Raw genomic sequence first — 13,530 nt, 5'->3', positions numbered from 1 at the left:
GGCTTTCCCAATGGGTTTGTTGTGAACTATTAATGCATTACTTCAATACAAGTTTCCCATACAACTGCCTGTGTGAGTTACCACGCTGCACCCCACCTACAAGCTTCAATGCGCAACATGAGGCTTCCCATTATATTCTATGGTAACTGAGCAATGTGTCACTTGATGCTTATCTCTTAAAAAGGTACATGAGCTTCTTTGGGTCAGAGTCATACATTTTTGGTCCTCATAGGCTTTAGTGGGTGTGCCTGAAAAATGACTGAAAATGCACGTTTTGAGTGATTTCTTGCCTCTCCTAGAAACTAGCTGTCCATTAGCTACAACAAATTGTTCAAGCTTGTAAACACCTGTACAAAAAAAGCTACAAAAATGTTTGAAAAAGAAGCACAAGCTCAGTTCTGAACCTAAATTGACTTGAAGCTCTGAGTGAGAAAAGCAGGTGCATCTACAGTAAAGTGGGTCAGTACAGTGTGCTTATCCTCGGGCTTGTGATGTATCCATACATACATTGTAGTGTCCCCCTCTGTGTGTGCTTTATAAAAAGAATTACTGTAAATACCTAATTTCACTGCCAAGATTGCGATCACATGACTGACTGGCCAGCTTTCTCCTTTTCTCCTCTGAGGCCCCGTACACACGACCGAGGAACTCGACGTGCCAAACACATCGAGTTCCTCGTCGAGTTCAGTGTGGAAGCCGCCGAGGAACTCAGTGGGCCGACTTTTCCCATTGACTAACGAGAAAATAGAGAACATGTTCTCTTTTCGGCCCGACGAGTTCCTCGTCGGCTTCCTCGCTGAAAAGTGTACACACGACCGAGTTTTTCTCGCCAGAATCCAGCTCCGACCGAATTTCTGGCTGAATTCTGCCGAGAAACTCGGTCGTGTGTACGGGGCCTGAGAGATGCAGCGGGCAGGGCTGAGATTCCTCTGCTGATGTCAGTCTGGAGGGTAGGAGGAAGGTAGGAGAGAGCTGGCTGGTCATGTGATCACAATCTTAAATTAGGTATTTACAGCATTTATATTTTTAAATCATTCACAGAGTGGGTCACTGCAATAGGAGGCAGTGCTGATGGTGTATTGTAATGGCTCTGGTGAACGGGAGTGAACCACAACTGTTGATAGCAAGGATTTATGTGAGATTTCAGTATTGGACCCCAGGCGTCACTCCACACAAACAGGAGTTTGGGGGTTCTCTACATCATCTCTCTCTCACAAAAAGAAAGGCGTTGAGCTACTAAGGATGGACGCATTACAACATGCGACCAGAGCTTAGCGTTTAAAATTATAGTATACACTTTAAAGATTCCAATGCACCTCTATATGATGCAAGTGATTATCAGTACGGGAACCCAGGTGTCACTCCTCGCAACAGGCGTCTTGGGGTTCTCTACATCATATCACATAAGCATATAGAGATGTATTAGGCCACTAAGGGAGTTGGTATGAAAAACCATCAACCCTTAGCATAGAAAAATTAGAGCGAACATGTTCAACAAGTTAGGGCAAGGCCCATAAGCAATTTAAACTTATGTTGAGCACTTAGTAAATAGGAGTTGTTAAGACAACTAATAGATGCATATGACAGGCAATATAGCTCGTAGTAAATAGGAGTTGTAGAGACAACTAATAGTTGCATATGACAGGCAATATAGCTCATAGTAAATAGGTGTTGTAGAGACAACTAATAGTTGCATATGAGAGGCAATATAGCTAGTAGTAAATGGGAGTTGTAGAGACAACTAATAGTTGCATATGACAGGCAATATAGCTCAGGTAACAATACTTGCATATGAGATGCAAATATAGTTCAGGTAATTTGTGAGTAGATGTCCCTTTAAGATATTCCTTAGCAAACAGTCATAGGCACAACAGTCTATCCCAAGTGGTATGTTAATAGCCACAAGCCATAATAAATATCAGCAATTGTTTTAGGTGGAAAGTTTGCAGCAGATGTTTCTATAGAACTACAAGCTCCCATCATGCTCCGGTAGGTACCCACGTGGTGGGTGCACGTGGGTAGGCACCCACCACGTGGGTACCTCCCGGAGCATGATGGGACGGTGATGCCTATATAAATGGGATGCAAGGCGCGCTTCCATCATTGCAGTGAGAAGAGGCGACGTGTCAACATCGGAAGAAGGGAGAAGAAGAACATGACGTCACAGAAGACCGCGCTGGCTGCCTGCTAGTAATTGAGCTAACACACGAAGATAGCAGGCAGTAGACATGTGCACAGCAAAAATTTTCGTTTATTTCTGTTTCGTTTCTGTTCGTTTATCGTGATTCGTAACGAGTCGTAATTTCGTAAGACGTTAGTTATCGTATTCGTACTCTTTAGTATTTTCGTAACACTCTTTTTTCCGTTTCCGTTTTTTTTTGTTAGTTTATTTTTCGTTGAATCGAGATTCGTATTTTCGTTATGTTTTGTATTCTGCTTCGTTCGTATTTTTTGAATGAATTTATTTGTTTATTCGTTTTTACGTTGGTATATTTTTCGTTTTTTTAGATTCGTATTTACATTATATTTACCATCGTGCCGCATTCGTATTTTCGTAGGAAATAGATCTTCGTTGTTTTATCATCATTCGTATTTTCGTGTCTTGTTTCATTCGATTGTAAAAACGTGCTTTAGTAGATCTTAGTGCATTCGTAATTCAGTTAAAATACATTTTACGTTGATTCAACACACTACTCATTGTAATTTTGTAAATCTAACTTGGCTGCGATAGACTACTTGACGGTCTTACTGATACTGACTGATTATTACTTTCGTAAGATTGTTTGAGTAAATTTGTAATCGGGCCTTAATTCGTTATTTTACGCAATGTGTCAGAATTGCTCCGCTAACGCTGCTAATGTGTGTTGTAAATCATTCGTACTTTCGTAAGTACATCGCAGCAAATCTTAACCATTCGAAAATGTCATACTTTACTTTCGTTTTCGATGCGCGGCTTATAGCCTCCGCCCCTGGACTCCATTTTGAGACGGTGTATGAGTGCGTGGTTTGGCGAGGGAGGAACAGAGAGCAGGGCAGAGGTGGGCTTGTCGAATTTCGACTTGTTTTTGTGTGGTGGTTTCACTGGTTTGCTATCTTTTGGGCAATTAAAATCATGTATAGGAGTGAGAATGGACATGTGAGTGTTGAGACTGAGAGTGAGAATGTTGGTGTTAGTCAGTGTGTTGATGTGAGACTTGTTGGTGTGACTGAGAGTGAAGTGGAGGAGAGGTGTGGAGCAGATGAGATGAGTGTGGTGGAGGAGAGGCATGGAGGGGAGAAGAGGCATGGAGGGAAGAGGAGGCGTGGAGGGGAAGAGAGGAGTGGAGTGGAGGACAGGTGTGGAGGAGAGGAGAGGAGTAGAGTCGAGGAGAGGCATGGAGGGGAGAGTAGGCATGGAGGGAAGAGGAGGCATGGAGAGAAGAGGAGGCATGGAGAGAAGAGGAGGCATGGAGGGGAAGAGAGGAGTGGCGTGGAGGAGAGTAGTGGAGTGGAGGAGAGGAGCGTAGTGGAGGAAAGGCGTGGAGGAGAGAGGAGGCGTGAAAGGGAGGAGAGGAGGGTAGTGGAGGAAAGGCGTGGAGGAGAGAAGAGGCGTGAAAGGGAGGAGAGGAGGGTAGTGGAGGAAAGGCATGGAGGGGAGAGGAGGCGGGGAGGGGAGGATTGGTGTGGAGTGAAGCCGAGGCATGGAAGGGAATGTGGAGGTGTAGTGGAGCGGGAGCATGGCAAAGAAAGGAGACATGTGGCCCCTCCTATGTCAGATAGTGCGGACTCAGATGTGCAGCAGAACAAGCGAACCAAGAGACAGAAATCAAGGGGACCCATATATACCAAAGAGGAGAATGCTGCATTGGTTGCTGCAGTATCAAAAGAAAAAGTGACACTCTTCTGCCAATCCGTGCCAGCATCTGAGAAGTCAGCAGCCTGGGAACGAGTCCGGGACTCCGTGAATGCGGTCTCCAAGTTTCACAGGCCCACCAATGGCGTCAGACACAGGTAATTAATATTAAAATATTCTTTCACTCTTGTGTAAAAAATACACAGTTTTGTAGTCAATAACAAAAAAGTAACAGTTCAACGTAACCAAAAAATTTATTTGTCACAGCCACATGCTGAACAGTATACATATAACCATCACAATGTGAAAAGAAATGTGGTTTTCAAAAAACATTAATCTAAGTATTTGTTTTTTTATTAATGTAATTGTAATGTTTATGTACATTTGCAGGTTCTATGATTGTCGGGCAACGGTTACAAAGAAGATGCAGAGGCTTCGACTAGGACAAAACCGAGGAAAGCCTATCAAGTTGCGAGAGTGGGAGGCGGAGCTAAGAGATGTCCTTCTGGCAGAGGATGTCCCTGGATTCAGCAGCAGGGGTCAAAATCATAGAGCTGGTGGTGAGGAAAATTAAATATATCATTATAATTTATATATATTGCAGTTATAATATATTTGTAAAGCTATCTTATTGTTTATGATGACTACACATGTATGACTTTTATTTTTATTTTTTTACATTCATGTTTTCCAGATCAAGAAACATCATCCTTGGAAGGATCAGCTCCAACTCCAAGTACATCCTATCAACAACATTCTGGTGGTGAGTACCCAACACAAAGGATATCTAATGAACTGCTATTTACTACTTGGACCAAGTCACTGTGCCATGCAGACCGTCACAGTTGAGACAATTAGGTGCCGTTTCTGTCTCCCTGGCTACTCAGCTTTCACTATCACAGTCGAGAGCAGAAGGCTCGTTATGCACAGTGAGCCGAAAAAATAGCAATGCAAAATAGTGGGCAGCAATAGAGCAGCTGAAGAGAACTTTTTAAAATTAACCAGCAGGTGATTGGTTGGTTGCTATGCGGCCCTAACAAACAACATTATGCTGGATAACTTCAGCAACTTCTGCTCCACCCACTATAGTATTTATTGTGTCTACGGTTCTGTGTGCCCAAGCAAGGTAGCAAGGTCAGAGCTGTGGATGCTGAATTGTGACGGGGGCAGAGCTGCGTGGGGCTGTTAGGTGAAGGTGGGTCAAGTTGCAGGGTGGGACAGAGAACACAGCTGTTCACATGTGCTGTGAAGGTGGGTGAAATTTACCACTGTGAAGGGGGTTCAGATCAGAACATAATTGTGAAGGGGAAACTGTCATGTGAAGGTTCTGATCAGGTTCTGAAGGTTCTGAAGGTTACATCAGCTTCTGAGGAAGCTGATGTAAGAAATGTGATTTTTAAATCAAAAGGTGGGTATAGTAGTAGTATGTATGCACCCTTCCAAATTCAAACTTGCCTGCTTTCATTTTGTGACTAGATTTTGAGGGATGCCGAGAAAGGGGTGAGAGCTCCGCCAACAGCATAGTTTGAAAGGGAGTCCTTCTCTCATCGATCACAGGGGGGGAAGAGAGAGGAGAACACATCGATAACAGCTTTGATTTGACATTGCCGTGTTCCCCGCCGCTTGCTGCCACATACATCCCCTCCTCCGGGACTTTTATCCTGTCCAATCCCAGGACGGGCGATCTGTAAATTAAAGTTTCCTGGCCATGGGGCAGGGCTGTTTAGTAGCGGGAAAACATCAATTGAAATGAAAGCGTTTATCGCTCTTTACCTGCAGCACATGTCGGCTGCATGTTGGGCACAGGGTGCATTGGTGGGCACAGGCTACATAGGTGGGCACAGGCAGGCTTCATTGGTGGTTTTGGATAAAGTTGGTGTTAATATTTTTTTTTAATATTTTATTCTGCATAAAACAATTTTGTGTCATTTAATGAGATAATTTATGAGGGCGTGTTTAGGGGTTGAATTAGGGGTGGGGCAAGCTAAGGGTTGGGTGTGGCAACTAACTGTTGGCTAGTAACCCTTGAGGCCTGGCTAGTAGCTAATTTAGCCCTGGTACTATGTATATGGGGGTTGTAGTAAATGATATGTAGATACTTGATAGCATATTTTACATATATTTTGTTAATCTTAAAAATTGCCAGAAATGTAACATCTGTTTTAACACATCAGCAACTTCTGATTATATTTTACATTTCCTCAGTCCATTTTTGGTTGAATATTTGATTTCATAGTAGAAAATATTGTAGTTATACGACATATCTCAGGCAAAAATTGTAAATACAGCTGTTGACTTTTTCATGAACATTACCTTGACTCTTCACTCTTTCTTCCGTCTTTAACAGAAAGCTGCATTCAAGACCCTCCAGCATCGGCTTCTGGCAGGACCATTGCTCCTCCTCAGGGTAAGTGCATGATCTGGGAAGAAACAGGACACAGCACTAACTCCATTATCATCATGTACCCTATTTACACATAGGCATTTTCATGTAATACACCTAAAAGTTCAATTTAAAAATTCGTACAAAAATGACACCTCATACCTTTAGAACGTGAAAGTGAAAGGGACACTGTGATTTGAAGGGGGATTGATATATCAAGGAGGACTGCGCAAACTGTGGAAATAAATGAGAGTGGCTGTGATGTCAGAGATTCATTCCTATCACAAAGATTTTTTGCTGAACTCCACCGTGTTGAAATTTTTTTTCTGCCTTTGGTTCTTTTAATGATTTTGAATTTAGTAGCCCTTATTGAAAGGTGTTCAACAGCTCTTTTGCGCTTTTTTTTTAAACTACCGTTAAGCCTATAATATCTATACATAATATCTCTATAACCTGTATGGTTTAGAAGATATTCGCCCTGCAAACCTAGCACGGCACACTAAATTACTTACAAGGTTATTAGCTCATAATGAGCTAGTATGCTGTGCATACTAGCTCATTATGCCTTTGCTTTACAGGTATTTTTTTATCTTTTAGTGGGTATAAAAGCGCTACAAAGGTTTTTGCAGTAGGATATCAAAAATACTACGATAATAAATTTAGAAGACATATGCCCTTTTTACCTGCAACCTACTGGGACCCTTTAAGAACTTTATCTTCAACATTATCTTCACTCTTTCTTCCGTCTTTAACAGAAAGCTGCATTCAAGACCCTCCAGCATCGGCTTCTGGCAGGACCATTGCTCCTCCTCAGGGTAAGTGCATGATCTGGGAAGAAACAGGACACAGCACTAACTCCATTATCATCATGTACCCTATTTACACATAGGCATTTTCATGTAATACACCTAAAAGTTCAATTTAAAAATTCGTACAAAAATGACACCTCATACCTTTAGAACGTGACTGTGAAAGGGACACTGTGATTTGAAGGGGGATTGATATATCAAGGAGGACTGCGCAAACTGTGGAAATAAATGAGAGTGGCTGTGATGTCAGAGATTCATTCCTATCACAAAGATTTTTTGCTGAACTCCACCGTGTTGAAATTTTTTTTCTGCCTTTGGTTCTTTTAATGATTTTGAATTTAGTAGCCCTTATTGAAAGGTGTTCAACAGCTCTTTTGCGCTTTTTTTTTAAACTACCGTTAAGCCTATAATATCTATACATAATATCTCTATAACCTGTATGGTTTAGAAGATATTCGCCCTGCAAACCTAGCACGGCACACTAAATTACTTACAAGGTTATTAGCTCATAATGAGCTAGTATGCTGTGCATACTAGCTCATTATGCCTTTGCTTTACAGGTATTTTTTTATCTTTTAGTGGGTATAAAAGCGCTACAAAGGTTTTTGCAGTAGGATATCAAAAATACTACGATAATAAATTTAGAAGACATATGCCCTTTTTACCTGCAACCTACTGGGACCCTTTAAGAACTTTATCTTCAACATTATCTTCACTCTTTCTTCCGTCTTTAACAGAAAGCTTTTCAGGAGTTAAATGTGCGTGTCATATGCTGATAAATATGTTATCTAATAAAGAAAAAAGATTTTCTGTTTAAGGCATTTTCTGTTTCTGCAATTTTTATATTGTATTTATTTACTTCTATAAAGGTTATTTTATTAAATAACCTTTTAAATTTTTTTAACTTTAGGATATAAATGCAATGTGTAGATTTACCTAAATAAGTTTAAATTGATTTTTTGTTTTCTCTCAATCATTAATACAACTTATCCCCCCTCCCCAACTCAATCTTTCATTTGCTCCATTATTCAATATTACTACTACATAAAAGTCTAATCTGAATAAATTCATTACTATGAACGCTTTCATCATTCATCAAACTTTGCCTATCTTATCTATTTCAGATCAGCAATACCACCCTGAGAGGAGAGTACAGTGCAGCCCGCACTCTCCTGTTCTTCTTTTGGAGAGGCTGGAGATTCAGCCAGAGATTACCCCTATCATTCCCCAGACTCCTGATTTCTCCCCCGGCCCAGAGGAGGAGCACAGAGGACAAGGTTCATTCATTCAGCCACCCCATGCCCTGATGCCACCTACTGCTGTACCGCCTTTCCCAACTGTGCAGGAGATCATTCTGAGGGAGCTTATAGAATTAAGGTGTGACAACCGAAAACTACAACGAAAGGTCAAAAGGCTTACCCGGCTTACCCATCAGTTGAGCAGGCAGCAAACTGAGAGTTTTGAAATAATTTTGGCCCGGGCAAGCCAACAACACAATTAGGCATTGGACAGAGTATATTTTGTTTACTTGAAGATATTTCCAGACACATTGCTCCAATGCCTGGGAGCTACGATGAACATATAACCAACAAAGACGTTTTGAAAAATGAAGGCTAGACCTTCCTCTGCCCATCTCATCGCAAATTATTATGCAGAATCGATCTTTTTACTGTTCCTTGATTTTGGTAGAAACGTTTTCTTATGCTGCCAAGTTACACCTACCCAGCATGTGTGTTTGTAATTTCTATGAAAATATTTTTTTTTTTGTGAATATAAAACTATTTTTGGTCTAATATTATTATTATTATTATTATTTATTTATATACATCATCACATTATCTGCTAAATTATTATGTATTCATTTCCCACACACAATAGTATTTTATTCCGAACTTCAAACTCTAAGGGCCAGATTCACAGAGTAGATACGACGGCGTATCTGCTGATTCGCCGTTGTATCTGTTGTTCTATCTATGCTATAGATAGCCATAAGATCCGACAGCTGTAATTGTTTTACACTGTCGGATCTTAAGATGCAATACCGCGGCCGCCGCTGGGGGGGAGTTTGCGTCGTAAACCAGCGCCGGGTATGCAAATTAGGAGTTACGGCGATCGACGGCGGTTTTTCGCGTTACATAGTTACATAGTTACATAGTTAGTCAGGTTGAAAAAAGACACAAGTCCATCCAGTTCAACCACAAAAAATAAAAAAACAAAAATAAAAAACACAGTAAAATCCTATACACCCAACTCCATTCCCACAGTTTCACGTCGCAAAGTTAGTCTTTTTTTTTTGGTGCCCTAACTTTAGTCAGCAAGCGTATTGCTGTCTAAAAGTATGGCCGTCGTTCCCGAGTTGAAATTTTAAAAATAACGTCGTTTGCGTAAGCCGTCCAGTAATACGGAATTACGCTACGCGCGTCGCCGTTCGAAAAAATTACGTCACGGCGCGCAATGCACGACGGGAGTTCGGAAACGGAGCATGCGCGGTAGGTCCGGCGCGGGAGCGCGCCTAATTTAAATGGCACACGCCCATTTAAATTGTCCCGCCTTGCGCCGGAGGCCGCCGGCGTAGGTTTGCATCGCAAGTGCAAGTACTTGCGATGAAAAATTGCGGCGGTGTAACGTATCTATGATACGTTACGCCGCCGCTCTTCTATGTGAATCTGGCCCACACAGTCTACCTTAAACTATTCATTTATATTTTAATGTTTCCCCACTGTTAGTGGACACTGGACAGTAAAACAACACAGGAAGCAGGGGGGGGGGGATACTAACAGCAGTGGGAGTGTGGATACTGGAATAAGATAGCCAGGGTGAAAAATTATAGACCGAGGGGCTAGGGAGGTAGCGGAGGACAATATAAGTAGACATTAGGGAAAAACATGTATCCCACTATCACATCTTGTAAAGACACGTGGAGGCATTTTGCAATTTTGTATCTTCAAATGGTATGCAGCAGAGCTGAGTTAGGCAGAGAATGTACCCGATCGGCAGGGATGGACTGGGACAAAAATTTGGCCCTGGACTTCATCCAGACTGGCCCACTTTGACAGGACAACTCCCGCAACCCCCCCACCCCTGGCCACCCAAGCCCCCTCTCCCCCTTCACTAGCCCCTAGCCGTTCTACTTTATTAGGCAGTACCACTGGGGAAGCTAGACATTATTTCACCCGGGGCAAAGAATCAGTTTGGTGCCCCCCCCCTTATGGGACAAGATTAGGCAGAAGTGAGAAACTCCCAGGCCATAGCTGTTAAATCAGCTGTCCGTCCCCTCCCCCATGCTCCTCTGTCGTCCCCCCTTGCTCCTCTGGTCCTCCCTCTGCTTCTTTGTTCCCCCCCAGGTGAGCGCTGTGGGTAGGGAGAGACAGAGGAGCTGAGGGGGGCGGCGGTCTGCTGTCACTGAAGCCGGCCCACTGAGCCATCGGTCCACCGGGAAACTCCCTGTAGTCCCAATGGCCAGTCCATCCCTGCCGATCGGTAAACTAATGAGAAAATATCTGCTTTCGCTGCAATGGAATTTTAATCACTATTCCAAAAGATAATACAGTTCCCAGTCTCCCTGTTCTTACCTTGCATGGAGCTGAGCAGCATTCAGATCCCTGGTGGTCAGAATGGAATCAAAATACCAGGGCCAAGATAAAGCATGAGTTTAGATTTGTAGCTCTGGGAAGTGTGGAGGTGATACACTGACAATGGCATAGAAGAAATTATTTCGATGTCAAAAAACCTAAAATAAGTAACACAACTGTATTCCATATATACATCAAAATAACATTTTTGCACATTATGCATTCCATGACACACACCAATATACTTACTCACACCCACTTAAAATATACATATACACAGTGACACACACTGACCCATAAAGACGACACACACTTTAACTGACAGACACACTGGCCAATAAATGAAGTGCCTTGTAAACAAAGCCAGACTGACCCAGACACTTAATCACAGAAAAACACAGACATACTCACATTGACCCTTAAACACACAGACTAACCCCATACTCACTCACACACAATGACAAATAAATGTGATTTATTTAAAAAAAAAAGTCATACAAGTATATCATTATAACATCCTAAGTGGGGTTTACTCTTAGTCTTAATACTTACTATGAAGTGCTGAAAAAACCTCATGTGTTTTTCTATTTGCTTCCTCCTCATCCACATCCAGGTCCAATGTTAGGCATGCATGTGAGACATGACGTCAGTAAATTGCAACTGCAAAAAAAGAGAGAGGGATATAAATTAGAAGAAATAATTAATGGAATGATGGAAGGTGAGTAGGGGAAAATTGATAAGCCACTCACGTGTTTAAGGGTGCCACAGGCAACATACTTAACCAGGATTAAATCCATAGTGTGGTGAGATGTCTTCCAAACGTGAACTGTAATATTTCTTCTTTGAGGGCAGGTGGCAGCAGTCTGCACTGCAGCAAGAGCACAGTAGGAGGAGAGCCCCAGTGTTTGTGGGAGTATTGCGAGCCGTGGAATTGTGGAGTAGGTTTCTTTATGGAATGGTAGCTTTTTTTTTTTGTGGCTTAATTTCAGAGCCAAGGAGTCAAAACATTACTCCAAAAACGAATGAAAAATAAACAAACTAACCCCAGCTTGGGTTGATAACATTCTTGCAAACGGTGGTAGTAGATATTGGATTTGTGAATGTAAACAAAAACTATTATTATTTATTAATTATTATTATTATTATTATTATTATTATTATTATTATTATTATTACCCTTATGCATAGATCTACTTCAATTCAAACGTTTGCAAGTTGTAAGATGTGATGGGAAATAATAAAATCAACAAAAACAAACATAGTGCATGTCAGGATTCAAAATAGATATATCAACAGAAATGAATAAATATATAGTACTTTTAGCTACCTGGAAGACTATATTAATGCTTACCTGTATGTAGGTGCTTGAAATACCTCCATTCATGGTTTAGGGGATAATTTAGAACGATCGTGCATTTTCTTAAGGTGGTCATGCCAGGACTGGCAGACCTGCGTGCATAGCATAGAAGCTGATTATGTAATACTCACCTGCGATCAAAGCCCCCGCTGCAGTGGCCGACACATCATCGGGCAGCAGCATGTAGGCCCGGAGTTACTTCCGGGTTTTGCGCTGTGATTGCCCAGAGACGCTAAACCTGCACGTTTAACAGCGGGATTACATGTCGCCAGCCGTTGTGTCGGCCACCGCAGCGAGGTTTTCGCCGATCAGTGGTATTACATAATGAGCTAGTATGCTATGCATACTAGCTCATTATGATATAGTATGCAGGTATTTGCCTTTGTCTTGCACGTATTTTATTTTTGTATTTTATTTAAAGTGGGCTTGCAACCACATTATTAAATATTTGTATTTCAAAAGCTAAAATCTCAAAGTTAGAGATTGAGAGCCTAACAAGCTAGGATCACCCTTACAGTATAAACTCTTTTTTCATGTTTACAACCTCTGAATTATTTGGGGGGGGGCCTGGGGTCAGGAAATTATAAAAAAAAATAGTAAATAAAATGTTGAGGTAATCAATGTTGCCCACCCAACAAAAAATAAATCTTTGAATTATATAGACTGTGGCTGATCACAGCTTCTCATGCTTGCTGTATCTACATTGTGATTGATACTTTATCGTATATTGTATTCATGTAACATTACTTTTGGTACATACAGTATATCATGACATGCACTATATTTGGTTTTGTTGTATTTATTTTTTGGCATCGCCATCTATACTTGGAACAGGTAAATTATTAACAATATCTTTATCGATTTGATAAACATAAGAACTTAAGAAGTAGTATAATTAGAATTATTCTGTTGTAAAGCTTAGTTCTGGGTAGCCCAGCTTTGGAAGATTGACTTTCAGAAATGCCATCTGCTCCATCAGCTGTGGGGCCAGCTGGGACCTCTGTGGGCACAGAATATTTCCTGTGATAGAAAATACACGCTCACTTTGCACAGAGGTCGGGGGGCAAGAAAGTAGCTCTTGTGCCACCACAGAAAGAGCAGGCCAAATACCCCTTTTCTCATCCCAATACTCTAATGGATCTGTAGTGGAGGCCAAATGGGGTTCAGACAAGTATAATTTAACATGATCTGACACAATGCTTCTTTTCATGGTGGGCATTTTTGTGGGTCCAACTAAAGTATGTAATGCCAAACTCCAAACGTCAGGTCTTCTAGTGGAATGCTCAGCAGTGGTTGTACTAATAACAGTAGGTGATGGTGGCACAATGTCACTATCAGGCTCCTCCTGATCTTCTTCCTCTTCACCCTCTGCCGGCCTAAACAATTTTCGGTGACTGTCAAAAACCCTCTGAATTAATAGATCCCTATAGGTGGTAAGGGAACTCTGAATTATTGCCATTTTTCCTTTAATGCGTGGATCGCACATAGAGGCAAGCATTAGCTCAGGGCATGCCTCTATGAGCTCGTTCATCCTTCTATTCAATTGTCCCCTCAGTCTCTTTATAATTGCAGCTACA

At 41.6% G+C, this 13,530-nt stretch overlaps 1 protein-coding gene and 1 long non-coding RNA gene across 5 annotated transcripts; one reads left to right on the top strand and one right to left on the bottom strand.

The window, feature by feature from the left end:
• Window positions 1–3,603: 3,603 nt before the first annotated feature.
• LOC120916980 lies at window positions 3,604–8,817 on the top strand. Its single transcript, XM_040327935.1, has 5 exons — window positions 3,604–3,990; window positions 4,223–4,392; window positions 4,527–4,595; window positions 6,180–6,239; window positions 8,149–8,817. The coding sequence occupies exons 1-5, from the start codon at window positions 3,749–3,751 to the stop codon at window positions 8,523–8,525; spliced, it is 918 nt and encodes a 305-aa protein (XP_040183869.1). The 5' UTR covers window positions 3,604–3,748; the 3' UTR covers window positions 8,526–8,817.
• On the bottom strand, window positions 4,062–11,728 carry LOC120916988. Of its 4 annotated transcripts, XR_005744153.1 has the most exons (7): window positions 11,346–11,728; window positions 11,149–11,256; window positions 10,597–10,754; window positions 7,690–7,812; window positions 7,169–7,240; window positions 6,146–6,252; window positions 4,062–4,386 (listed from the first exon to the last, which is right to left on the bottom strand). It is a non-coding gene; the product is annotated as an uncharacterized LOC120916988 (long non-coding RNA). The 4 variants fall into 4 exon arrangements; XR_005744152.1 differs by having other exon boundaries at window positions 11,149–11,727; XR_005744156.1 differs by lacking the exon at window positions 7,169–7,240 and having other exon boundaries at window positions 11,149–11,728.
• Between the last annotated feature and the right edge of the window lie 1,802 nt (window positions 11,729–13,530).

The sequence above is a fragment of the Rana temporaria genome, chromosome 1, assembly GCF_905171775.1.
Source record: "Rana temporaria chromosome 1, aRanTem1.1, whole genome shotgun sequence".
In the NCBI taxonomy this organism is placed as follows: Eukaryota; Metazoa; Chordata; class Amphibia; order Anura; family Ranidae; genus Rana; species Rana temporaria.
The sequence above is the reverse complement of the archived record's forward strand: the minus strand, read 5'-3'. Positions and strand labels throughout refer to the sequence as shown.

Excerpts from the sequence above, each read along its gene's own strand:
- LOC120916980 (XM_040327935.1), top strand. The coding sequence starts at position 3,749 with ATGTCAGATAGTGCGGACTCAGATGTGCAGCAGAACAAGCGAACCAAG. Across the intron at positions 3,991-4,222 it reads ACCAATGGCGTCAGACACAG|GTTCTATGATTGTCGGGCAA; the intron begins GTAATTAATATT and ends GTACATTTGCAG. Across the intron at positions 4,393-4,526 it reads TCAAAATCATAGAGCTGGTG|ATCAAGAAACATCATCCTTG; the intron begins GTGAGGAAAATT and ends CATGTTTTCCAG.